A 26,621-nucleotide genomic window follows, 5' to 3' on the forward strand; every position below is an offset into this window, starting at 1 on the left:
TATCTGGTTTTATCCACGGCGAAGGCATGGCGTGTAAAGGGAAAACAGGCAGCAAAGTGTGAACTGAAGAGCTTCAAAACTCAGATGAAGGGGTAAGTAATGTGTATTATTTTTTAAGGGAAGAGCCATTAGTCTTCTGACTTTGAATTTTTCCATACTGATTTAAGACATTTATTTAAACGCGTTTTAGTCTTATCTTTAGTCTTCCTTTTGAACCAAGGGAATATTAGTTAGTAGGTCGATAAACCAGCTGCAAGACCACATTGACTCTTTTATGAGATTTACTAAAAGTATCATATAGACTCTTTTAGGACACTTTAAAAGTCTACAAACTAAGATAGAATAGTAGTTTGTGAGATCCTACATCAAGAGGGAAATAAAACATTGCTTATAAGGATGTGGAAACCTCTACCTAGCAGATGCATTTTAAGACTGTGGGGGTGGGGCTGACGGTGATACGTAATGGGCTAAAGTGGACAATATCTATTAGCGGTAGAGTGAATTGATACAAATGATATCAGAGTCAAACATCCAGCGAGGACGCTAGACCCCCAAATGGGGTAAATTGTGAGATCCCACGTCGGTTAGAAAGAGGAATGAAGCATTCCTTATAAGAATGTGAGGACCTTATCCTATTAGACGCGTTTTAAAATTGTGATGCTATAGGTGATACGTAACGGGTCAACGGTTATTACACTATACCATGAAAATGAGCCTACTGAAATTGCATAAAAGCTAAATCAACCCGACAAGCCATTGAATTCAATTTTCAATTCAACACCTAACAAGCACTGATATTGGACAACGGTTTATCCCAAGGAAATAAATCACAAATCCTGAGAGTTGGTAGAAACTGAGAAAAATAGTTTTTTCTGTATACCTGTCTATGCTTTTATTATAAAAATATGGTCCAACTGTCATGCACTTTATTGTTATTTGTTTCTAACATCAGATAGTTTGTTCCACACGAAACTGTGTCACAAAGACTTGAAAAGAAAGCAAATGGGAATAAGCCATGAGTCAAAGAAAAGTTATTTAAACACCTAATCTCTTAATAGAAAAGATATATCTTATAATCAGCTGAAAATGATAGAAACTAAATAGTTTGCAAGAACTTTAGGTACAAAAGTAGACACAGCTCTGATAGTTTTAGTGTTTGGATAGTAATCTTGTAATTTAGGACATGTCAGAAGATTTGTATGTATGTAATGCTTATGAATAATTGCAGGGGAGATAGAGACACTGCACACAGGTATGGGATGGGATAGGATGGGATGGGAGGGCGGTTCCACCAGGAAAGTGTCAAAAAATTCAACACACACGGACACAGATAACTACAGAACTGCTATACTTTGATATCAAGTATTTGTGCACAACGATTCTATTTTTAGGTAATGCCTAAAATAGTACAAATTGGAAGCAGCAGATCCAATATTTTCCCCTTTCTCTCTTCCTCCCTTAACTCAGATCTCCCAACCAATATATCTTCAGCAGCTGACACTTGCTTCCCTGGTAATATTTTGTGTCCTGGGGGAGGGAACTCAGAGACATGACATCAAGATCAATCACTCTTTTCTCAGCCATCCATTTGATTTTGTCCGATTGGTCAGGCAGTGGGCTAACTGACCAATCAGCCCTACATCATCATCTTTCTTCTTGTTCATATTTCTCTGCAATGGCCCTGGTGTAAGCATAAAACACAACCAAGGGCCAAAAGAATGGAGCCGGTCCAATTCTGACCAATCATTTCAAAACCAGAAGAATACATTAGAATTTGCTCCTATATCATTCTTTTCTTTTTCAAGGAATTGCATAGACATCTATCTACATTCCTAATCCTATGGTAAAGCACCTTTTGACTCTAAGTAGATGAAAATACACTCCAAAAAACAGAAACTTTCTGGCCAACATATTTGTTAGAGATCTTACCAGGTTGTGCTGGGCAAAATTCTATTTGCTAGATCTTCATTTATAGATACAGGAAGTGGTAGCATTTTGCTCAATATGCCTGGAGTTTCCCTCATTCTGCAAAAGTTAGAATTGAAAATCTCCATTCACAGATGATGGTTCCGCCCAAAGACTGGGTTTGGAAGGAACTATTTTCAAGTAAACAAAAGGAATATCTACGTACTCATTTAGGATAGCAATAATATTATTCCTTGTCCGGCAGAAAAGATCAATGTTATCCTGCAACTGCTTGAAAAAGGACCAATAGTAGCATAGTGAGTAGCCCGAACCGAAACAAAAGAAGTACAATAACAAAACGTGTCTATAATTTCACGACACGAGAAGATTTTTACATTTATATCAGGTAGCAGTTCTTTTTAAGAACTAGACCATGTAGCAATAGAGCTTGATATCGATCTTGTGGTTTCAAATCATGAAATTTGATAGTATTTAGTCATCTAGGCAGGTGAAATGTGACAGAGTAGTCCAATACTATTGATATGAACTGCAAATGGTTCCGGTAGAAAGAAGTCTATTAAAAGCTAATAGATATTCACCTTGTACATGGAAAGGTTGGCAGTAATTTGACTAAAAGCTTGAGCATTCTGTTCCAGAAGATGCGCAGCTGCACTGCTAATCTCTGAGACTTTGATGAGGAAAAAAAAGTCTCAATAGAAGCTTGAAACATTAGTGGTTGCTAAGGACTACAATAAGTAAGTATAGAGGAAGAAAATTTCAAGAACGCCGACCTTCAGAAGGCGCTCGTTCTTTTCCATTCATATGATGCTGCATCATATGAGAATATGCAGCCATGCTGGGTCCAGGGGCTGAAGGTGTGTTTATTTTTAAAGATGGCTCCACCAGTTTATCCTGAACATTCCAAATCTTTAGGAAATTGGATCCTCAAACCAACATCAGATATCCACAAAGTTCCATAAAAGTACCTTGCGATTGATCGCTTTCTTTCCGATATGTTCTTCAGGCTTCCTTCGTTTTCTCTGTAAAGAAGTTTGTTAGTCTTCTATAAGAACTTGAAGAAGGCAGAGTGATGATATTTTACAAAGTATCTTATAAGATGGAGGTGCTTACAGTCATCCACCGACACCTTAGAGCAACATCCCGGACAGTTTTATCACGTAACGTGGCAGCGATCTTGATATACCTCAAAATGCTTGGTTCATCAGCAAACCTATCAAATGGAAAGCAAACAATAGTGAAAATACTGAGAAAAGAAAGCTGAAATAGGCTGCGCATGAGAACTTTAGTTTATCAAGCAGTCCAGGAAGAATAACTGGCTTAACATAAAAGAACTACCAAGGGGAAAGGAACCACACGTAAGGGGGATTCCAATTCTGATCTAAAACCCATACGCCTTGCTTTCTGTATGTCTAACGGCTCAAGCCCACCGCTAGCAAATATTGTCCTCTTTAGGTTTTCCGTTTCGGGCTCTCCCTCAAGGTTTTTAAAATGTGTCTGTTAGGGAGAAGTTTCCACGCCCTTATAAAGAATGTTTCATTCTCCTCCCCAACTAATGTGAGATCTCACAATCCGCCCCCCATTCGGATCCTAGCGTCCTCGTTGGCACTCATTCCCTTCTCTAATCGATGTGGGACCCTCCAATCCACCCCGCTTCGGAGCCTGCGTCCTTGACTGACACACCACCTCTTGTCCACCCCCCTTGGGGCTCAGCCTCCTCGCTGGCACATCACCTAGTGTCTAGCTTTGATACCATTTGTAACGGCTACAAGATATTGTCCTATTTGGGCTTTCCCTCAAGGTTTTTAAAACGCGTCCATGAGGAAGAGGTTTCCACACCCTTATGAACAATGTTTCATTCTCATTCCAACCGATGCGGGATCTCACATCTCACAGTATGCATCACTGTTTGGACTGTTCAATATGTAGCACAACAGACCCAATGTAAAACAAAACGTGCAGCCTTCATAACACTGAAAATTCCTCTCGAAGACATCTCTTAACATACGTTTCAACAATCCTAAAGCCAACAAATCCGACAAGAACAGAAGTTAGAAGATTTAAAGAAAGAACTTACATGACAAGACCTTCCTCCAACTTGAATTGCTCTTCCACAGACCATTCCACTGCCAACCCAGCATCATTCTTGAGCCCTGGCACAGTATCAAGAAGCAGAGAACCAGATGAATTGGTAGCTTGGCTAATAACAGGATGATTGTTATTGTTGACAACGTTCGAATTCCCCGAAAACATTATGTCCAACGCGTTATTGACCCCAAAGTAGTTCTCCATTGTCATCATCTCTGAGCTGCTGGTTGTTGCAGTAGATTGAAAAGATATAGCGTGCCGATTCAAAGCAGAACTTAACGTCTGGTGAAAACCCCTGTTTGATTCAGCTGCCATGATTACTAATCCTCCTATTTACAGTAACCCTCACAGGAATCTCAGCTGAACCATATCCAACCTATGAACAACAACACGATAATTGAATCATAAAACCCGAAGAACACAAACACCAAACACCAAACCCATGACACAAACACCCATCGAAACAAAACCATTAACGAAGCTTGAAAAAAACTCCCCAAATCAACAGTAAAAACCCATAAAACAGCAAAATTACAAGAACCCAAAGCAAAAAAACAACAGGGAAGAGAAATTACTCACGTTTATTTCATCTGGGTAACGATCGAAATGGCAGAAGATTTGCCCTAAAAGCACCAAATGGAAAAGAGTTGCAGAGAAAAGAAGAGAGAGAGGAGAGAGAGAAAAGAAGGTAAGGGTAGGAGTCACCTTTTTGGGTGCAACTTTCCGACGGAGCCCTGATTGGCTTTGGGTTCGTCACTACAAAGCTTTAATAAAGAGAGCCCTCGAATTTGAATTGTTGGTAGCCTCTCTGAGCCACCATCCAACGCACCCACAAGCCTCTAAGCCCCGAGATTTTGATATTGGCTCATCTGGGTCACTCAATTCCAATCCTCTCACAGCTCCACCAATGAAGAACAGTTCAAATTTTAGAGAGAGAAGGAGAAGAAGAAGAAGAAGAAGAGGGGTCTGTGATTTTGAAATAAATAATGGATAGGTTGGTGCAGATCTTGGAATTCTGGAACAGTGCGAATCCCCATAAGCATTTGATGCCCCATTATTCTGGACTCTCCACACCCCCTTTTCTATGGACTTCAAAAATAAAAATTTCCTTTAAAAGGCTATGAATATGAATATATAAATATAAGTATGCGAGTAGCTGTTGTCTCACGCCAACATCTTCAGCTCTTAAATTACATTATTTACCTTAAACCAATCATTTCTTCTTCACCATTTTCTATCCTTCACCCTTCATTCAGCATCAGAATATATATAATATGGAAATAAATATCTATTTTAGTATCTCACTTTCGGCAAAAAAAAAAAATATATATATATTTTTTCTTTTACTGTAAGGGATTTGGTTTTAGCTTCTATGATTAATTTGAGATGAAATTGAGTTATAAAATGTTTTAATATGGTATGTTTAGGTAGGTTTGACTTTACTAATTTAATGTTTTTTTAGTCAACAACTTTTTAGGATTAAAAAAGTATTAAATAATGTGATAAGTATGGGATTAATGTGACTTATATATATAGCTTTACATTGCTATTTAGTCTATTGTTTTATTTCAGTGGTCTCTTACTACAAATGGGCATTAACAATCTAAAGTCGTAGTCTATTAGTCTATTAGTTATCGGTCGGAAATTTTTACTATAAATAGGATTAAATTTAAATGAAAATCTAAATTTATTACTATATAGGCTCGTGATATCTTCTTTTTTTTTTTCTTTATATAATTCGAAACATTGAACTCTTTTTTGGATATGTACATTGAACTCTTTTTTTGGATATGTTTAGACGGGTTGAATCATATGCTACAATTGGTAATTGTTTATAAGTTGATTATTGATGTAGCTTAGTGGTACAATAAAAATATTAGCTTCAGAAATCCATGATTATTTGTATGCTCATTTGTAATTAGTCTATTAATGATATACCGTTCCTATCTAAAATCATTTTATTTGCATGCACGTTACTCATTTCTATATGAGGTTTATTGTCGTTACTCATTCTATATGATGTTTATTGTCTGATATGATTGGTATGATCCACGAATTAATCTTATATGCATTATAGAGTATCAAAAATTCTGGAAAGAACCAAAGTTCCAGACTTAGTATTTCTTCATTCATTCTCATTCAATCAAAAACAAAAAATATTTTTTTATATTTTTTTTTTTATTGTTCAATGGGTTGATTTCTTGATTTATTGTAAGATAATTAAAATCTCTTATCGATTTTTTCAATTAGTTGAAAATTGTTACCTCCAGTTTTAGTATTTTAGTATTTTAATTACTGTTCGTGTCAGTCTCAATATTGATCCAGGCTCTAATATCGGCCTTATTTTTAAGACCAAAATGGAGCATTCTCCAATCAAAATAATTTTTTTTCCAATCTATAATATAATTATCTGACTTGTTATACCAATAGATTAAAAATAGCAAATTTTCGAGATTTAATTTTTATTATTTTCATATAATTATGTTCATTAAGTGGAATTTAGTTTTGTTTTCTCATTTTATAGTATTTTAAAAAAGAATAATGATTTTTTTTTTAATAAATGACAAAATTTAGGATTTTTTTTTTTTTTTTTTTTTTGTCACAAATATATTATTTTAAAGTATAACTATTTTGGTTAGTAGAATGTTGCTTATTTAATACATAATAATTCTACTTTAGTCCTTCCTAAATTGAAATAGATATTTAAAAAAAAAAATTAAATCAAAATGAAATAAGCCTATATATAGATTAATGGTTTGTAAATAATGAAGCTATCCAATTCCCATTTCTACCCCTCTTATCCCCAACCCCAACAACACCACTCCATATCCCCAGAAAAATTGGCATTCTGAGGGGTAACATAGCAAAGGGGTGACTGACTGACAAAGAAGAAGAAAGCTATGATATTATTTACAATAATGGGTGTGGCAATGCCAAGACGAAGCCCGAAAACCAAAAATCATTGAGGCTTTTTGTCCTCTGCATCAACAAGAATTCATGGTCCAGTTATAGTTCTGGTAGGCTATGTTGACAGCACCTCCATCCCCCAAAAGGTGCGTCAAAAGGCCTGCTTTTTTGGCATCCAAGAACCTCATTATCCACCTCAAAATCTCCTTCTCTGCTCCGAAGTCCACACTGAACCTGCAACAACCAAACCCAACCCACCAGATTTTCCATCAAAAGTTCATTGTTTTTCATGTTCTTCCTTCATCATTAAATGTAGCTGGAGAATGTGTAGCAGAACAAGGATTCTTTTAAAATGTGAACTTGATGTGAGATATGGGCTCGTAGGGGGTGGATTATGAGATCCCACATTGGTTGGAGAGGAGAACGAAACATTGTTTATAAGGGTGTGAAAAACTCTCCCTAGTAAACGTGTTTTAAAAATCTTGAGAGGAAGTTAGGAAGAGAAAGCCCAAATAGGACAATATCTACTAGTCGTAGGCTTGGACAGTTACAAATGATATTAGAACCAGACATTGAACAATGTGTCAGCGAGGAGGCTGAGCCCTGAAGGGGGGTGGACACGAGACGATGTGTCAGCAAAGACGCTAGACCCCAAAGGAGGTGGATTGGGGTCCCACATCGATTGAAGAAGGGAACGAGTGCCAGCGAGAGCGCTGGCCCCCGAAGGGGGGTGATTGTAAGATCACACATTGGTTGGGGAGGAGAATGAAACATTCTTTATAAGGGTGTGAAAACCTCTCCTTAATAGACGGGTTTTAAAAACATTGAGAGGAAGCCCGAAAGGAAAAGCCTAAAAAAGACAATATCGCTAGCGGTAGACTTGGACGGTTACCCTTAAAAATGGTAGAAACCAGCATGGAGTATTATCCAGTGGCATAGAACAAGAAGAACAAGAAGAACATGAAGTTTCAATCCTGATGATGCTTTCTATCTAACAAGGATTCTTTTGAAATGTAAACTTGAAAATTGAAGAAACCAGCATTTAGTATCATCCAGTGGCAGAGAACAAGAAGAACAAGAAGAACAAGAAGAACAAAAAAGGGAAAGAGTGAGAGTTTGAGGGCGAACCACTTGATGATTCCAGGGAGATGCACTGTTCTTTTGTCCAAATCAACCTCCACTTCCCCAGTTTGGAAGAACTCCCTTGCGGCGCATCTTAGCTCTGCTTCGACTCCTTGAGGAGTAAAGAATCTGAGTCTTGGGCTAGACTTTGTCCCATTCCACAGTCCAAAGTGAATTAATGGATTCACTTTCCCAAACGCAAGCTGACATTTGTTCATCATATTCATTCACACTATCAGTTTTAAAGATGCCATCCATTCATCCACAACAAAACACACAAATATCATGTTGAGTCCCAATTTTCATCTAATATTCTAACGAATTACTACTCAATAGTAGCTTTGAAACGTTTATGCAATTTTTGAAATAATTCATATTCGTACGCATATAAATATAGTGGTAGTCGAATATGTTATGAGTACTATGATGTTATATCCGCCCCAACTAATGCTAACTTTGGCTAACGTTACTTTTTCAAGTCCACGAGGCATAGGGAATGTCGAGAATGTCAATAAAAGATAAAATACACTTTAACTTTATACTTTTTGATTAAGGTGCAGATTCCCCAATCTAATGATAAAAAGTAGGATCTTAACTAATCAAACAGCATCAGAACAAAGTATCACAAAAGGATTGGTATGAGCCAAAGGGTAAGCAGAACATAATCCTTAAAAAAGTTGAAATTAGATAAATTTACCTCCAATCGCTTGTCAGAAGCGCTGAAGGGCTTGATAAGGGAGTACGGTGGCCTTCTATTTCCTCTAAGAATCCCATTTTTTATGGAGATGAGTGAATATGGGTGTCCGCCGACCAAGTATTGGAAGTCGGAGAAGAAGGATTTTCTGTCAATTACACCCTCTACTCGTCCAAATCTTATGAAGCCATGGATGACCATAGCATTATACAGGTTTAAGAAAAAAGCCAACTTTTCATCATGTGACAGTTCCAAGAGGTTCACGCGGTGAAGATCTTGAACTAAGTTCATGTACCTGCATAAGTTGGTGAAGGAATCAAGCATTTGTGAAGAGTTGCAGGGCCATTTGATCACTATCCTTGACTAAAATCTCATAAATTGTCTTTCCATATCCTTGAAAATTGTACCTTCGAAACTCTTCAGTGTTGCTAATGGTGAGATAATCAAGATGTTGGAGATCTTGAGAGGCATAGGACTCTAAAATGGCGGACATGATCTTGGCTAGTTTTTGTGCAACCATGGCGGCGGGCTTGGGCTCATTGTCATTAACTGAGCCCCTGAAATTGAAGCACCGGGATATAAATGGCCCATGCTCAAGGAAACGGTAGAAATGTTTCCCATCTACAAATTCACTTTCCCTGTAATTCAACCACGACAAACATTACAAAATGTTCTTCTAATCCTTAAATTTTCAACTTCTTTTAACTCATAATTGTATCCCACTCTAAATTTTTATAAATGAATCAATTTAGAACCATTATTAACGACGTACACCTATTTTCATTTGATTCCATTCAAAAACAACTATCACCGAAGTAAAATTTATCCTCGAACCTCCCTACTAAAATTGAGGAATGAGGAAGATGAGTAAATGAAGAATACTCGAACATTCAGAACGAAGAATCATACCCAATTTGAAAACAAAATTCTAATAAGGGTCTAAACTGATACCATTTTTTACTTCTTATGAATCATTGGGATACCAAACTAAGAGAAAAATGGAGCAATAAGAGAGAGGATTACCCAAAGACATGATGGATAAAGAGCTTCTGGGTCATCTGCTTTCCAATGTCAACAGCCTACAAATTATTATTTAAAAATGAATGAAGTAAGATTTATAATAAGAGGGTCAAGTACGAAAGTTACTATAAATTTATGATATGGTTCATCGATTAGTAAAGGAATACAAATTATTAATTGATTTATATTTGAATTATAGTTTTGGAAAAGGAGTGGGCATGGAAATTTGGGCAATTAAGATTAGATTACTAATACCTTAATTAAGCATTTAAATTACTAGAACATGTGTATATATATATGGTATGAGGGAGACAATATGGGGTTGAAAATTTTGAATTGGAAAGCAGTCCAGTGCTTCGCGGAGCAGGATGTGATGATATGGCAGCTTCAATCGACCGTAGAATTTCAAAAGAAGGTCAAAAAGTGGGTAATTGTCATTCCATCCAACGGCTAGAAAACAGAGAACGGAACTCTAATGGCAGAAGGAGAAAAACAGGGGATGTCACTATGAGAGCGTACCTTTCTACGGCCGCAATCAAGGCGCTGAATAAGCGCTTCCACCATTTCGCTGCCGGAGAAGCAGTTCTTGACGATCTTCATCTTGATCAGACGGTCCTGAATCGGCAATCTCTGTCTAAGAAATTTCACGATCTCCAGTAGATCGTCCGGTGATCCCTCCTCTGGATCGTCGAAACCGTAGACTGGTGGAGCCGGTGCATCGTCGGGACATTTATTGCTGAGCATATCTCTGATTCTCCGGTCAAATTCGCCGCTGTTTCTCAGTGCGTTCAGCGCCACGAGACCTCCGAAATGCTTCTCGTTGAAGAAAATCTGCGGCACCAATGAACTCCCAGTCCTCTTCATCAGCTCCTTCTCTCTCTGAGGAAAAACATCGACGTTGATCTCAACAAATCTCAATCCCATTTCGTTGAAGAAACTCCTAACCGCTTTACAATCCCTACAATTCGACCTCGAGAAGAAGCTGATTCTTCCTTTCAGTTCTCTGTCTCTATCTTCATCGCTCTTCCGCTTCACCACGACTTTGAAACCGGAGAGGTTGATTTCAGTGACGCCGGTCTGAGACTTCCCGTTCTCGTCCACGTCGTCCTTCTCTTCATCCTTAAGCGACGAAATCCGCTTGAGAATCGCGGCCGATAAACTATTGCTTCTCTCCCGTATAAACTTCCCAATCGACGACATGTCAACGGAGTTATTCTCGGCCAAACTCTGCGATCGTTTGTACGGCGGTTCACCAACGGAGGAAACGGAAAGTCCAGGTGGGGCCTCGGGTTTAGGAAGCTGAGAATGAGGCTCCAATACGCGTATTTCTCCATTATTGGGCTTCAATTCGTGGTGGGGACGAACAGGAATATGACCGTTAAGGGTAGAATCCTCTGATTTCTCGACATCGAACGACAACGAGGAAGAAGAAGAACAAGAAGAACAAGAAGAGGGAGATTCATTATCAGAGAGCTTCATCTGATTTTCATCTACAGAGGGCGAGATTGAAAGCTTAGTGTTGAGCTTGGGATCATCAGAAGCATTCATTAATGGAAGTTGACCGATTTCGTCAGGGTTAGTGGGAGGATCACGAATTCCATTGGGAAAAGAGGAATGAACGTCAACAGCCATTAGAACAGAGAACTTCGGAAGAAGAAAAAATGGAAATGGAGGAGGAAAGGGACAAGAAGGGGTTTTAACGTTTTAAAGGAGAAAGACGACAGAAAAGGTCAAAATGGGACATTTGCCATTTACAAGGTTCTTTTCGTAAATATAAAAATAAAAATTTGAAAATAATTTAGAGACGGTTAGAGAGGGACAGGGCGTAAGAAGAAGAATAAACCCTTGAGGAGCGGGCGAGTGGGGCCTACGCGTCTCACGTGACATTACGGTAGGAGACACGTGACGAGTAATTAAAGAATGCTTTTAATGCTTAAGCTTTTATTAAAATAATAATTTTATATTTAATAAATTAAGAAAATATCTTTTAATTTTGTTACTATTTACCCCCAAAAAAAAAAAAAAAAAAAAAAAAAACCATTTTAAAAAATTTCTAATTAAAAAATTTATTGTTAATTACCTTAATGGAAAAAACAGTAGAAAATTACATGAATTTTTTATGGGAAATTATAATAATTAAATTAAAAGAATTGAAATTATAACACTTAAAATTGAGCATTTGAATTTTGTAATGAATTTCTACAATCTTCCATCACGTCTAATATTGTTCCACACGTTCCACTTGTTTGCACTCACGTTTTATAATATCTTATTATTATTATTATTATTATTTCAAAATTAGTAGGGAATAATGTTGTTCAATGACTTGAGGCATATAATTAAAGGCTATTAATATAATTAAATAAAGTTGAAAATTTTATATTTTTAAGATTCGTACGATATAGGGATGACCCAAAAAACCGATGGAACCCATACCGTTTAGGATTGGGTAGGATTTAATTCAAAAAAAAAAAATAATATTATGAATTGAATTAGTTTGTAGGTTCACCCGAAGTCACTCAAATTTATTTTTAATTTTTTGATTAAGAGATATATATTTTCCGTATTTAGAAGGTAATCTTTTAAATATATATTCCAAATTTTAATTCAATGTTTGAAAATATATAGATTATTAATATTTTATTTTTATTAGAAGAATCGAATAAATGACGTGAACCCATCCAACTTAATATTGGATTCGTTCATTATTTAACAAGATTTAAACAAATTTGAGTTGAATCTAGCTTATATTCTGACCTCCTCCATCTTTCACATTAATCTTAGTTTGGAAGGCACGTGGTGGTTGAATATGATTCCTTTTGATTAATGCTAAAGCTTCACAAATTATGAACTCGATTATACTTGTTCGTGCCCTTATGATCATCGTCACTTTCTTTGGCTATAATTCCATATCATTTGGGACCCAATGCATTGACAATTCGTGCTTTCTAAGCTAACATTTTAGGTAAAAAAGTGGCATTTAAACCGAATTCAAACAACATTTACATATAAAATTCTACCTCTTCGAGGGAATTTTAAACTTTTTTGTGATCAGTTAAAGGTATTAACGTATTTTTTTATTCAAACATGCTTAAAAAAAAAATGAAGATACAGAACATCATTTGAGTTTAATTGTATTAATAGAACTTTTAAAAGTTTATGAGTATTTTTTTTATCAAAATATTAACAATTTTAGTCATAATTATTATATTAATTTAAATTATAAAGTTTTATAAATGAATTAATTTCGTCTTCGTTTTAAAATTGACCAGACATAACTTTTACACATGTGCAAAATTTCTTTAATTATATAAATTAATGTAAATTAGAGAAATTATAATAATAAAATGGATAAACGTGAATTTTCACTAAATTTGAGAAATTTCAATTTTATTTACTTATTTAATGGAGTTTTGGAAGATAATAATCATTTTGCTTAGTTGACTTCGAATTTATTATAAATAAAAATACGTAAAAATAGCTACCATTTGTGGATAAAAAAATTATTTTATTTTTTTACTTATAAAAGTTTAGAATTTAAATTAATACATTTATTAGTTTCTTAATTTAAAAAATATGGATTTTTGTTTTCAAAATTAATACGAAAAATAAAACATTATCCAATGAATTTTGTTAAATAAATAAATAAATAAATAAATAATAATAATAATAAAATAAAAAATTTAAATGTAAAAATATTTCCAAATTTGGAAGATAAAATTGAATTTTCCCTAAAAAGAATAAAAAAGGAAAAAAAAAGCACAAAAAATACTTTTTTCCCCTAAAAAGTTATATTCGTTTAAAAAAAAAAAAACATTTTATCTATCCAACAAAATATAAGAGTTTATTCTTTTAAATTAAAAAAAAAATCTATTTAAACTTCCATTGGTTGAATTTTTACTTTTTTGAAAAAATGAAAATAAAAATTTGAACAGGATTTTGGTGTTTAAAATTATTTTTGCTACTATGATTTTTTTTTCTTAAAAAAAAAAAAAATATATATATATATATATATATATATTTGATTATACATTCCTATTTTTGGAGAAAACACGGAGTAAAAAAAACATGGAAACTAAGTAGGGTTAATCATATGATTTGAGAACTTTACCTACTCGATCTACTTAACCCAAACCATCAAAATTGGGTTGAGTTATATTTTTTTAGTTCAGTTCGCGAGTTGAAACTTTTTCGATCGAATCAACCAGATCAATTTGAAAATATAATTAGAATCCAATTTTGACGTACCATATTTTTAAGGTTATTATAAAAATTAATTTTTTTTTTTTTTTTACGTTTGTAACCATCGTGTATAAGTATAATTTTTTTAAAAATGATTAATTAAAAAAACAATCGGACAACTCAATTCGAAAAAATTGTTAACTCTATTGGAAGGGCGGAAATTGAGGGAGTAAAATTGAGTGGAAAATGGAGTGAAAGGTGAGCGTGAGTGGTGGTGGAATGTCAACCAACCACGTAACTCGGAATTGCTTTGCTTTCCCCATTATGGTTCACTAACTAATTCACCCCTCTTCTTCCATAATTATTTTAATGGACCCTCCCCAACCGCATTACTTTTTTCCACATTTACCCATATATTTCTTCATCTTACCATAAGTGCCCCAATAATTCCTTTAATTATTCTTTTCCATCTTATTATTATTATTATTATTATTATTTAAATTTTAATCTGACTGTCATAGGCGTCAATTGAGTGGGATCTTAATATATTAGTCTTAAATTTAAAAAAAAAAAAAAACAATTACTATTAATTTTGTACACAAATGGTACTATTATTTACTTTAAAAATACCTATCAACTTCCAAAACCTTTTTAAAAAAATACCTTTTTAATTTAAAAAATAGTTTAAAAACATTTTCGACTTTTAGTAATAATTTTTAATTTTTTTAAAAAAATTCAAAATACTTTTAAATTTTTTTTAGAAAACTTTAAAAATAAAGGATATGGACAAAAATTTTAATGTTACGTTAAAAAAAAATACTCAAACTCTCAAAAGTGCCGTTAATACCCTTAACTTCTAGAAAAAGAAATTATTAAAGTTTGGAGATCATTTATAAAGTGTAGATAGTCGATTTTCATTCCTACATTGACGATAATAAATTTTAAATTTTTTTTAATAAAATTTAAGGATGTTGATGTTATTTTTAACATTTCATGAGTATTTTTTAAACATAGTACAACGATTTAGAGTATTAATGAAACTTTTAAAATTTAAAGGTATTTTTGTATCACTGTTAAAAATTTAAGAATATTTTTTTTAAAGAAAATATTAAGACATTTAAAAATATTTATAAAAAAAAATAGTAACCGTTCAAAACTTTTTAGACTTGTGCTTCTTGATTTTGGCTTTCATTTGTTTTTTTTTTTTTTTTTTACTTTTTTATTTAAAAATAATAATAAATAAATAAATAAAACTTGAGTATAATTTTTTATTCAACGGTAACTTACCCATTAAGTTAATTATCGGTAAATTATCCATTAAATGACAATTCCTTTTTTTTACCAACTTTTGCTTTTTATCTACCATAACTGATTAACCATAATAAAACACACTTATTTACCTTTTAGAAGTTAATAATCCATTAACCTCACAGTGATTTTCTCAACTTTTAGTAGCAAAATTTAAGAACTATAGTTACTTTATTTAGAAATATTTTTTAAAAGTTTATTATGCAAGAAATGGGCCGGGTATAAACCCACATGAAAAAACCGAAGGCCCAACAATTTAAAAGAGAATTACAATTATTAAATAGTCTTAATCTCCAATCACATATGTAATATATTTATTCCATATTTTTAAAATAAAGTACTAACTATAATATTTTTATTAATTTAGTTACAAAATTTAACTCTAAAAAAACAACCAATAAAATTATAATTTAGTCCATAATTTTTAAGTACATATCCATTTTAATTTTAAAAATTATAATTTAGTTTCTAAATTTTAAAATTTTTAAAAAGTTACCATTTATTAATTCATCAAACAAAATTAAATTTAAAATTATACAGAAATTTACAAACACTCAATTTTTAATTTAGCGTATGAACAACTAATATTCTTACAAAGAAAAAGAAAAAAAAACCGGGGGTTTAGGAGTTCCCCTTTCTGGGTTCTTCAAGCTTCACCAGATATAGTCTTCAATTTCGACGCCAACACTTGTGATTGCTTACGAAGGTCATCATTTGTTTTACTTCAATTTCATTTAATTTGTGTTTCGGTGAGGTTTTGGATTAAGGATGAAGTTTTTGTATTCAGTGTCTCGAAGAATCACTTTGGTTGATTGCTATTTCGTTTTCGTCAATGCTACCTTTGTAATCGGCCTATCGCTTCTTTTAATCATACACCTGTTTGTGCTTTTGATTCATTTCCGCTTTAGATTTGCTGCGTGCTTGATTTCATGCTGATTGTAGTGAGAAAAAGAGGTTTATAGTTGCTCTAATTAAAGAAGGTTAGGTAATTTTACTTATCATCGACTTCTAAACTGTGTTCATTTTCTTTGATTCTGCAATCTCTTTTTTAATTGATGAAAGTTGAGCTTAGATTTAGTATGCCTGTTTTTCATTTGGTTTTCTCTCAGCCCCAAATATTGATCGAATTTGTTCTTATCTTATTCTGAGTATACACTCTTATAATGTTACTTGTTGTTTTATATAATAGCGTCTACATGTCTGTTGGCATATATAATGATCAAATTTGCTAATACCTAACCCAGAAGGGACACTGCTCAAAGAATATATTAAAAAAATTTGTAACGGCCAAATCCACTACTAGTAGATATTGTCCTCTTTGGGCTTTCCCTTTCAGGTTTCCCCTCAAGGTTTTTAAAACGCGTCTGCTAAGGAGAGGTTTCACACCCTTATAAAGAAGTTTTGTTCCCCTCTCCAACCGATGTGGGATCTCACAATCTAACAATCTACCTCCTTCGGGGCCAGTGTCCTTGCTGAGGGAGAGGTTTCCACACTCTTACAAAGAATGCTTTGTTTCCCTCTCCAACTGATGTGGGGTCTCACAATTTTAATGACATTACTTGAACAGGACATTACTTGAACAGGATCTGGTCTATAAGTTGTATCTGTGTCATTGAGTTCTAAGAATATATTTAAAAAGATTTATATATTGGTTGAACACTCTGGCATGGCTCAGTAGTCTACCTTTTCCTTGGGGGAAAGTTGGTTGGCGTTTCGGAGTTACGAGGATGTCGTGCTTTAGTCTCTCTCTCTCTTTCTGTAGGAATTCCTAGATGTGTATCTTCTATATGCCTTTTCTGCTAGGTACGAACTTAGGTCATTAAGTAGTGGAGAATTTTTCTCAATGTAAGGACTTTTCTCTGTCTCTCACGTTTATTGGTTTTGTGTTTTTCAAGATCTGTACAGTCCTCAATGACTTACTTAAAATTATCTTTGCTGCGCACAGTGGAATTCACTTGCTTCACTAGTTGATGAAATGATGTAATTTAACCCCTTTGGGTGTACGACGCGTAAAGCATCGTGTTTAAGTGTTTAGAAGTTCCAATGATGCTTGATGAACTGATAGGTAGGTAATGATATTTTGTATTAATCTACAATTTGAAATTACTTGAGAACATGTAAAGGAAGTGTTTAGAATCAAAATACATGTTTTTGCTAACTCATGGTTTGCCAGGTAGATTGGCTTGAAATTATGAAGCAGCTCTAATCATAGGTGTGAAGAGTGCAAACAAAATGGAAAAGGAATCAAAGGAGCTACTTGTAAGAGAGTTCATCAGGGAAAAAGTCCCTGACTGGGATAACGAAGTGGTGGCTACAGCTCGGTTCAAGGCATTCAGTGGGCAAAAATCTGATTGGGAACCCAGATACCTATTTTGGAGGGATTTGATCCTCACCATTGCCCATCAATTCAACTTCATCTTCTTAAAACCGTCTAAAATAAAGAATCAATGGTTTTCTCGAGGGGGGTTGGCTCCACTCTGCCTTGACCATGTTCTGGTATTCCTTTCGACTAAGATGATTTTTGTTCATTGAACTTTGTTGTTGTTCTATCCTATAATAAATAGTTCAACCTTCCATTCAGCATCTAATGCAGATTGAGGGCGACATTATAAGACGTAGTGACATGCTGGACCCAAGGGGTGGCCAACTCTCTTACTTGTTTAAAAAACTAAGCAATTTGATGGGTACATCGAAAAAGAACCCCGACAGTTTGCTTTCCGATGATTATATAGTTCTTGCCCGTGTATTGCAGGTATATGATTTAAATCTCCTCTCTTTCTTTAGAGACATGACTTGTAAGGTTCTGCCTTGAAATTTACTTCAACGTTCATCTTAATCTTTCATCACTTTGGTTTTTGCTTCTTTAACTTTAATTTGAAATGTTTCCATGCCTAGGATAGAGCAGCTGAAGTTGTCAAATGTTTATCTCATAGTAATTGGACCTCTGCCTGCGTAATTACAATGGTGAAGTTCCAGAACATCTGTGGAGGACCTGATGAAGCGACTGCTATCCTGAGTTACTTGACTGAATGTGGTAAAGCAAGGTATCTCTCTAAAGAACAAAAGGAACTTGTAGAGGTATGCCATTATTTCCTTCTTCATAATTTATTCTTCATATCAGCACATTCTTGTTCTAGTGTAAGACTTTGCAGCCTGCCTGAGGACTATACTGGAAAATTAGTTACAAAATAAGAAATTAGTAAGTTTAAGTCTGTTGTATAGTAAAGAATGTTAAGAATGTACCATGATAGGATCATTACTTGCAACCTATGTTAAATTTCTAATACCGACTTCAGTTTTTAAGTGAGTTTTCGCCTTCCGAGCTCTCTTTTGATTTCTCTATCCCCCCTAACCAGGGTGTAAAGCTCTCTCTCTCAGCAGTAAAAGTTCCTGGTATCACGACTCTCGATTACGACATTCTGCACTTGATTTGGACAACAGAAAGGCTTCAGCGTCAACTTGATGTGATTGACCAGCGCTATGATGTGTAACTATTTATGGCTCTTAACACTTAGTTTACAAATTATACTAAATCCTTCTAGTCAAAGTTGCAACTATATTAAATCCCGTCACTGACTCGATAATACATCTATAGGTCGTTCACGATATGATTGGGGGGGGGGGGGGGGGGGGGTGATGAAAACGTTTGAGCAATTCTGTGTCAAGAGTGTCTATCATCTACTAAAATCTTCCCTTGAAGTGTCCTGCTTAAATGAAGTTTTTTGATGTTTGAGACTAGAATGGGTGGAATGACTGTAATTATAATATAGATCTCTTCTTGCAATATGCTTGTGAAGTTTGTCTTCCCAGATAGTGAGTTGTCTTATGACATTAATCCATTTTTTCATTTCAGGTCAAGACAATCCGCATTAGCTTCTTTAAAGTCTGGAAACAAAAAAACCGCACTGAAACATGCAAGAGAGTTAAAGATCACCACAGAAAGTCGAGAAAAAGTTGCATCTCTCTTAAACAGAGTGGAGGAAGTCCTAAATGCTATTGCAGACGCTGAATCAACCAAAACAGTAATTTACTGTTTACGGCCCAAGCCCACCACTAGAAGATATTGTTCTATTTGGGCTTTCTATTTTAGGCTTCCTCTCAAAGTTTTTAAAACGCGTCTGTTAGGGAGAGGTTTCCACACCCCTATAAAGAATGTTTCGTTATCCTCCCCAACCGATGTGGGATCTCACAATCCACCTCCCTTCGGGGCCAGAGTCCTTGTTGGTACTCATTCCCTTCTCTAATCGACGTGGGATCCCCTAATCCACTCCCCTTCGAGGCTCAGCGTCCTTGCTGGCACACCGCCTCGTGTCCACTCCCCTTCGGGGTTCAGCCTTCTCGTTGGCACATCGCCCGGTGTCTGGCTCTGATACCATTTGTAAAGGCCCAAGCCCACCGTTAGCAGATATTGTCCTTTTTGGGCTTCCCCTCAAGGTTTTTAAAATGTGTCTGCTAGGGAGAGGTTTCCACACCCTTATAAAGAATACTTCATTCTCCTCCCCAATCGATGTGAGATCTCACACTTACCATTACCATCGTCAGTTTTCTTCTTTGATTAGTGAAACGTCTTCTGCTGTCACCATTGACTCTCTAAAAGTGACACAGTTTGCAATTTCTTAGCTTGAAACTATTTAAAAACGAATACAGATTTTGAGCTACTAATAAATTCTTCGGGTTTGATGTATTAGGTTGACTAAAAAGTAATATCATACTCTGTTGGCAGGTTTCTGAGGCTATTCAAATTGGTGCTCGGGTAATGAAAGAACACGAGGTTAGTTGGGACCAACTCCAGCATAGTTTGCAGGAACTAGAAGCAAGCATCGATATACAAAAGCAAGTTGCAAGTGTTATAGGTACATATATGTTGGATTTTTCCAAGTTTCTCGTCTAAAAACTTAGCATTCTGGGAACTTCTCTTTCATTATGATTGAATATGGCTCTGTGTATCATAGACTCAGCTCCATCTGGCTCGATTCTCGAAGAGGAAGATATCGAGGAGGAGTTTAAGAAGCTCGAGTTGGAAGTAGCAGGCCAAAACCTCGACGCATCGACTTCAGACACTGGGGTTTATATTGCAACTGGTAACCAAGTTGCTACAGTTTCTGACGATTCATTGAGCGCTGCCTTATCAAATCTAAAGCTTGTTGAAGAAACAGGAAAGGAGACAGTAATCCAGAAGTCAAATTCTAAGAGCAAGTTGAAAATAATGGAGCTTAGCTGATTCCATCGTCCCGTTCTTGCTTTTACTTGAAAATGTTAAACCTGGTTTGAGTATTTAAAAAAACCGAGGAAGAGGCCCTACTATGGGGTCAGAAAATACAATCACATGTAACATAGTTCATGGTGAAACCTATTTTTCTTGATTATTCTTTAGATTTTTTTGGATAAAGTTGGATGTATAATACTTATCTACACACAGTTAATGCACGCGCGTATGAACCCACCGATGGTCTCGTATACGTACCCCTAGACTTGATATGGGTTAGCATATGTTCACAGTAGTGGAAACCAACAGAAAGAAAGGAGTGTATATCATATCATGGTGTACGCATTTGTACGAAATGTATTGGAGAAGTATTCGTGTTCATGAAATATAACATGTATAAGGTCATCACACTTTCATACTGTTCATGACATTATTTGTTCTTATCATACATTACTCATCATGTGAGTCATAGGGTATGATGTGAACATGGTATCATAAAATACATAGATCAACGTTCTGGAAGTATATGCATCACATGAAGTTCATAAATATAACATAATAAAGTAAGTAACAGTAGAGAAGCCATATAATACATGCAACATACAATTCATCCAACCTAACCCAAACGTGTTTCAATAGTAAGCTTACTTGCTTGTAGGCCTAAGCTAAAGTCATTAAATTTCTTGAGTCAACGTTTGTTCAATCCTGCCCATCAAAGTTCGATTATACCTATGATGTTCACTGACATTATAGTTAAAAACATGCCTAAGGAATTAATTCACCTATTTAATACAAAGTGGTTCTAACTATTTTAAATTGGCTAATGAGTGACCCCAAATGCTTCCAAATGCATTAAATATGGCTTGGGGAACGGTTCAAAATGGCAAACGGAGTCATTTAAGTCAATTAGGTTGAGCTGGAGCCAAAAGGGGTCACTAAGTCAAACTATACACAAGTCGTGGCTAGAGGGTGCGTGTAGGTTAACGCTCAAAGGTGCAAGGCGTGGGCCGAACACGAACGGGTTGTTAAGCTACATTTTCCCACTTCGAGCTAGATCGAATTCCCTTACTTCTAGAATATTGTTAGAAGACAAGTTAGATTTACTAATAAGATTCACTGATTGAAAAAGTTATTTTAGAGATCAAAAACACAATTCTTTGACCAGAAAGACTCGAAATTGGAGTGGAAAATGCGCTGAAGAGAAGTGTTCTTCTGACCGTTCTTCGAAGAAAGATTAAAGGTCTATTTTTCCTGGACCAACGTGTAAAAGGGTCCTAATGAATAGATTCAGATGAGGCTGTAAATATGATGAGTGGTCCGTTTTGCGGCTGACCTTTACCATTTCCATCTGCTTTGCTTGGAGATTTCCTCAGTGGCCATGAATGGAGATGTAGCTACGGTGGTAACGGCGGCCGCACCGACGGGTTCAGCAGAGCCCCAGTACGTTAGGGCTAAGACTTCTGTATGGTGGGACATTGAGAACTGTCAGGTCCCTAAGGGCTGCGATCCTCACGCAATCGCCCAAAACATCAGTTCCGCCCTCGTGAAAATTAACTACTGCGGTCCTGTTTCCATTTCCGCCTACGGTGATACTAATCGCATTCCCAACTCTATTCAGCAAGCTCTCTCCAGTACTGGCATCGCCTTGAATCACGTCCCTGCCGGTAATTCTTTTCCCCAGATTCTGTTTCTCGTTCTAAGGCTTTATGGAAACCCTAGGGTTAGATTCTGTTATTTCTGTGATCATTGTTGGATGAATTTGGTTTCTCTCCACCGGATTATAGGTCGGATGTGATTTTTCTGGTGTGATGCTTGAATCTATGTAAGGGCTTTGGAAAAAACATACCTTGTTCTTGAGGTGTTGGTGGTAGTGGGTTAATTGTTGGACGCCTTCTTATGCCATCTTAATATCCAAGCAATTTTGGTAGCAAATTGATTAAGATTTCATTTATGAATAAACACATCTTGTCATTCTGTTGTGATGTTCTTCGTTTAATGTGACCTTATTTACATCCGTCCCCCTTTCATATGTGATTTTGTGAGTATTTTTTGCACTGCTTTTGAAGATTGTATGGAGACTTGAACCTCTCCAACCACATAGAAGGAGTACGAGCGAATTACCGTTGCGCTATGCTCACTTTTATCATTTTAGGTATTTAGTGAGTGATTAAGCTTGCCCTTTCGTTATCCTGTCTTGGATAATAACGAAAAAGATTGCCTTCGCCCATGAATCTAGGCTTGTATAAGTCAAATGACATCAAATGTGTGTGTATATATATTGTGCTGCTCTTTTTATTAGTCTTAAGTTGGCTTCACTCTTTGGATCTAGTAGATGGGTGATCTTGATAGTCTTTCTTCTATCAGGTGTTAAGGATGCAAGTGACAAGAAGATTCTAGTCGATATGTTGTTTTGGGCGGTCGATAACCCTGCTCCTGCAAATTATTTGCTAATTTCTGGTGATAGAGATTTTTCTAACGCGCTTCATCAATTAAGAATGAGAAGATACAATATTCTTCTCGCACAGCCACAAAGGGCTTCTGCACCACTAGTTGCAGCAGCAAAGAGTGTTTGGCTTTGGATGAGTCTTGTAGCTGGAGGACTCCCAATATCCAGTGCGGAATCATCTCAACTCGTGAACAGTACCCTTACTTCTGACCCTCAAATATCTCAGAACTCTGGACTTGATCATAATCAGCAGACAGCACAAGCTATAGTATACAAACCTGAAAATGTCTCTTTGGGAAACAACAAACATAAAGGTAAATCTATACATAAAAACTCCAACCAACCAGTCCTATCCAGAGCCTTAAGCTCGCCTGTTTCTAGGCACGAGGAAAGCCCTAGTTTTTTAAACCAACCAAATCATATCCAAGCAAAGCAGTTTAAGAAAGCACCTCATGAATTCTTCGGTAATAGCGGTAATAGCAGTTCTGTAGCCTCTTCTAGTCAGTCTACGCCAAATCTGTTTATTGAAAATTACACTCATGCTAGGACTGATGGTAGTGTTTCAATGGGTAGTTCCTCGAGTTACCAGCCTCCTCACGTGAGGCAAAAAACAATGCAGCTCCATCCTCCTTTTCGGCCAGATTATGTTTTTTCTCCTAACCCCGTTAATCGTAATTCTATCCCAGTCCCTACTCAACCCGATCTCTCCGCACCCAATATTAGTAAGCTGCATATCTCTGATCACCCCAATTATGCTATAAATGCTCAAAATTTTCATCATCAAGCTAGTGAATTTAGACCACATACTACGTCTCAAAACTTTGCCAACTTTAACTCGCCAGACAAAGGCCGTAGTCAGCATGGTAGCCAGTCATTCCATCATGATGCGTTTAATAAACGACATGCTCGTGATGTAGAGTATGCACCTCATTCATCTTCCACCACTCTTGTTAGAAGTTCTTCTTATAATGATGCCTGGGGATCTCAGGGGCAACCACCACCTTCGGAGTACATTCAAGGCCTTATTGGAGTTATTCTTCTTGCATTAAACACCCTGAAAATGGAAAAAATTAGTCCAAATGAGGCAAATATAACTGAGTGCATCCGATATGGAGACTTGAGAAACTGCAACACTGATGTAAAAATGGCACTAAATAGTGCGATAGAGCATAATATGGTAGTGAGGCATAATTTTGGAGCTGTGCAATTGTATGTTGGTAAAACAGAAAAATTGTGGAAGTGTGTGAACCCTCTAGGTGGGCATCCCAATCAATACCAAAAAGCTATATGGGATAAGATTCAGAATTTTTTGGCTTCTCCAGCGGGTCGTTCTGCAATAATGGCTTCTTCTTGCAGGTGATTTGGTTTCTGGCTTTCTAGATTTTGGATTTTAGTTTCAAAATAATAACTTCTGTTTCAATTGATTTGCAGATATCAAGCAGCATTGATTCTAAGGAACGAATGCTTAACCGATTTTGCCTTGGGCGATGTGCTTCAGATTTTGTATATGATAACCTCAATGAAGAAATGGATTACTCATCATATTTCAGGATGGCAGCCAATTAATATTATGCTAACAGAAGGTAATACATATGGAAGTTCAAGAACTGAACTTTGATTAATCAACACAAGTACACCCATAAAGCAAAAAGCTTTACCCTCGAACAGCTGATATGAAGGATGATTAAGGTGAAATGTTAATCACATTGAAGGGAGTATTATTACAAAAGATACCAGAAGTGACTTGGATTACAGATGCTTAGGGCCTCAAGGTTGGCTTATTCTGTTCTTTTCCATTTACATTATTAGAGAAAATTTCCACTTTCTGAACGGGGAGCAAGTCATCTACTAGTCTATGAAGATCATCCCAGGTGCAGGGCTGCCATTTTAAGTTACTTCCTCGAAGGAACGACTTTGTTCACGTGTTTTTCTCGTCTTCTCAGGGAGTTGTGCACTTGATACACTAGCATTTAAGCCGTATAAGTTCGTCATCTATGGCACTGGAAAGAAATAGGATTCTCTTTTGTTTAGACCACACAAAGTTAGCTAGCTAAATGATGTCTTTTGACCAGTTTCAGTATCCTTACTAAATCTGCATCAGGGCTTTGTATGTTACACCCATGCCATTTTTATTACTGCTTAAGGGAATGCCGGCAGTGGATCAGCTTGAAGAAGTCAGCCAGCGGATCCAACATGGTGCCATTCTCAAGCTTCTCTTTTCTTTTCTATTCTCCATAGATATGGATGAAGCTCCTAAAATGTTCTTGTCTAGTTGTATTACAGTAGGTTTCTGTACTCTGTCTGCTTATGGGATTGATCGTATGGGCACACTGATATCCCTTGAATGATTGTACTTTCTACTGTCTAGAACAGATGAAACGTTTATATGTTTGAATGTTATGTGATAGACAATGTGAGCAAGGGACTTGTTTCACTTGCTTTTAAATGAATTCATAGTGCCTCATTTTGGGATGGGTCATGTTAACATCGATGCCTTTTCTTTCACCCAGCCATCTAAATTGGTTCAATCATTCAAAAGTGATCAAAAGGCAACTCCAAAACCCATATCATTGGTGCGGTGGTGGCCGATTACTTCCTACGGCGGTGCAACTGTTGCACCGTTATTGACGACACCCGACAACTGGTGAACCATGTGGCGTGGAGGAAGACAATGAGACAGCTTGAAGAGCGATGCCTATCGTCACAACATACCTTCTTCTAATGTGATTGTGACATATAGCTCCAACCCCTAAATGTGTGACGGTGGCGCAATTGTTATCGTTGACACTCGACAACCGGCGAGCCTTGTGGCACGAAAAACAATGAGACAACTTGACGAGTGATGCCTAACATACCCTCTTCTAATGTGATTGAGACGCATAGACACTCGACAACCGACGAGCCTTGTGGCACGGAAGACAATGAGACAACTTGACGAGTGATGCCTAACATTTTCAGTATTTTTGGCCCTTGATCTCACTTTAATTAATTTCAATCAATTAATTGATGTTTTGATGATAACAAACCTACTTTTTAATTATTAACTATTTTCAGTATTTTGAACTGTCCACAGTATAAGGTCGGAAATAACGATTTCAACAACTTTTCAATTACTCAAATCAGAGCTAAAACGAAGAAATTACAGTCGAGACAACATACCCGACGTGATGATGTGGCAGCAAAATCAAAATGATTGACAAATCAAAATATATGAAAGTATAACATTTATAATTTTGGGAGAGTAACAAATGGTGGAGTTTTTCTTATTATTATATTTTTAAATAAAGTTATTTTTACACAATATAAATTTGAATCTAACCGTTACTCACATCGATTTTTATTATTACTATATTATATTATTATATTTTAAAATTTTGGTAGTTACTCACATAGTTTTTATTATTATTATATTATTATATTTATAATAAATTTTGAGTTTTCATTTGATCTTACTCACCTAACTTTTTATTATTATTATATTAAAAAATTTAAATAAATGAATTGAGAAAATCTTCTTATTTATTTACTTTTAATCTCCACCTTACATTATTCCTAACACAATCCAATGGTCAATATTAATTCCTACATTTTGCCATTTTTCTCCTCTATATAAACTATCTTCCCCACATTTCAAAATACACGACCTACATACATTCTCCAATCCTCATCTGTTCAAAGTCTCCATGGTTTGTTGCTCTCTCCAAGCTTACAAGTTTATTTCTTCA

At 35.8% G+C, this 26,621-nt stretch overlaps 4 protein-coding genes across 11 annotated transcripts; 2 read left to right on the forward strand and 2 right to left on the reverse strand.

The window, feature by feature from the left end:
* Positions 1 to 1,335: 1,335 nt before the first annotated feature.
* LOC111808416 (uncharacterized) lies at positions 1,336 to 5,026 on the reverse strand. 4 transcript variants are annotated; one of them, XM_023694361.2, is made up of 10 exons: positions 4,717 to 5,026; positions 4,591 to 4,634; positions 4,001 to 4,387; positions 3,037 to 3,136; positions 2,892 to 2,945; positions 2,697 to 2,817; positions 2,505 to 2,593; positions 2,132 to 2,193; positions 1,930 to 2,025; positions 1,336 to 1,735 (listed from the first exon to the last, which is right to left on the reverse strand). In XM_023694361.2, coding segments are annotated over exons 3-10 (849 nt in total). In that variant the 5' UTR covers positions 4,327 to 4,387; positions 4,591 to 4,634; positions 4,717 to 5,026; the 3' UTR covers positions 1,336 to 1,734. The 4 variants fall into 4 exon arrangements, with proteins under 4 accessions (XP_023550129.1, XP_023550128.1, XP_023550131.1 ...); XM_023694360.2 differs by lacking the exon at positions 4,591 to 4,634; XM_023694363.2 differs by having other exon boundaries at positions 1,336 to 1,670; positions 4,591 to 5,026.
* A 1,701-nt stretch (positions 5,027 to 6,727) lies between these two features.
* Positions 6,728 to 11,401, reverse strand: LOC111808269 (uncharacterized). The gene is made up of 6 exons (XM_023694150.2): positions 10,274 to 11,401; positions 9,758 to 9,813; positions 9,142 to 9,372; positions 8,738 to 9,029; positions 8,047 to 8,243; positions 6,728 to 7,152 (listed from the first exon to the last, which is right to left on the reverse strand). The coding sequence occupies exons 1-6, from the start codon at positions 11,384 to 11,386 to the stop codon at positions 6,996 to 6,998; spliced, it is 2,046 nt and encodes a 681-aa protein (XP_023549918.2). The 5' UTR covers positions 11,387 to 11,401; the 3' UTR covers positions 6,728 to 6,995.
* A 4,412-nt stretch (positions 11,402 to 15,813) lies between these two features.
* On the forward strand, positions 15,814 to 20,610 carry LOC111809154 (SNF7 family protein). 5 transcript variants are annotated; one of them, XM_023695523.2, is made up of 9 exons: positions 15,814 to 15,950; positions 17,190 to 17,309; positions 17,418 to 17,740; positions 17,826 to 17,996; positions 18,140 to 18,322; positions 18,601 to 18,731; positions 19,098 to 19,266; positions 19,968 to 20,097; positions 20,197 to 20,610. In XM_023695523.2, the coding sequence occupies exons 3-9, from the start codon at positions 17,477 to 17,479 to the stop codon at positions 20,463 to 20,465; spliced, it is 1,317 nt and encodes a 438-aa protein (XP_023551291.2). In that variant the 5' UTR covers positions 15,814 to 15,950; positions 17,190 to 17,309; positions 17,418 to 17,476; the 3' UTR covers positions 20,466 to 20,610. The 5 variants fall into 5 exon arrangements, with proteins under 5 accessions (XP_023551291.2, XP_023551290.2, XP_023551295.2 ...); XM_023695522.2 differs by lacking the exon at positions 17,190 to 17,309 and having other exon boundaries at positions 15,815 to 15,950; XM_023695527.2 differs by lacking the exon at positions 17,190 to 17,309 and having other exon boundaries at positions 15,831 to 15,950; positions 17,422 to 17,740.
* Positions 20,611 to 21,610: 1,000 nt separating this feature from the next.
* LOC111808841 (uncharacterized) lies at positions 21,611 to 25,346 on the forward strand. Its single transcript, XM_023695042.2, has 3 exons — positions 21,611 to 22,114; positions 22,815 to 24,252; positions 24,328 to 25,346. The coding sequence occupies exons 1-3, from the start codon at positions 21,829 to 21,831 to the stop codon at positions 24,512 to 24,514; spliced, it is 1,911 nt and encodes a 636-aa protein (XP_023550810.2). The 5' UTR covers positions 21,611 to 21,828; the 3' UTR covers positions 24,515 to 25,346.
* The last annotated feature ends 1,275 nt before the right edge of the window (positions 25,347 to 26,621 follow it).

The sequence above is a fragment of the Cucurbita pepo genome, chromosome 13 (genome assembly GCF_057944985.1).
Source record: "Cucurbita pepo subsp. pepo isolate OVF chromosome 13, ASM5794498v1, whole genome shotgun sequence".
NCBI lineage: Eukaryota > Viridiplantae > Streptophyta > Magnoliopsida > Cucurbitales > Cucurbitaceae > Cucurbita > Cucurbita pepo.

Coding starts and splice junctions, on each gene's coding strand:
- LOC111808416 (XM_023694360.2), bottom strand. CDS start 4,326: ATGGCAGCTGAATCAAACAGGGGTTTTCACCAGACGTTAAGTTCTGCT. Junction 2,594..2,696: donor AGAACGAGCGCCTTCTGAAG/GTCGGCGTTCTT, acceptor TCCTCATCAAAG/TCTCAGAGATTAGCAGTGCA. Junction 2,026..2,131: donor ATTATTGCTATCCTAAATGA/GTACGTAGATAT, acceptor TAACTTTTGCAG/AATGAGGGAAACTCCAGGCA.
- LOC111808269 (XM_023694150.2), bottom strand. CDS start 11,386: ATGGCTGTTGACGTTCATTCCTCTTTTCCCAATGGAATTCGTGATCCT. Junction 9,373..9,757: donor TTTATCCATCATGTCTTTGG/GTAATCCTCTCT, acceptor GTTGAATTACAG/GGAAAGTGAATTTGTAGATG. Junction 9,030..9,141: donor AACACTGAAGAGTTTCGAAG/GTACAATTTTCA, acceptor CAACTTATGCAG/GTACATGAACTTAGTTCAAG.
- LOC111809154 (XM_023695523.2), top strand. CDS start 17,477: ATGGAAAAGGAATCAAAGGAGCTACTTGTAAGAGAGTTCATCAGGGAA. Junction 18,732..19,097: donor ATTGACCAGCGCTATGATGT/GTAACTATTTAT, acceptor TTTTCATTTCAG/GTCAAGACAATCCGCATTAG. Junction 20,098..20,196: donor GCAAGTTGCAAGTGTTATAG/GTACATATATGT, acceptor TGTGTATCATAG/ACTCAGCTCCATCTGGCTCG.
- LOC111808841 (XM_023695042.2), top strand. CDS start 21,829: ATGAATGGAGATGTAGCTACGGTGGTAACGGCGGCCGCACCGACGGGT. Junction 22,115..22,814: donor CTTGAATCACGTCCCTGCCG/GTAATTCTTTTC, acceptor TTCTTCTATCAG/GTGTTAAGGATGCAAGTGAC. Junction 24,253..24,327: donor ATAATGGCTTCTTCTTGCAG/GTGATTTGGTTT, acceptor ATTGATTTGCAG/ATATCAAGCAGCATTGATTC.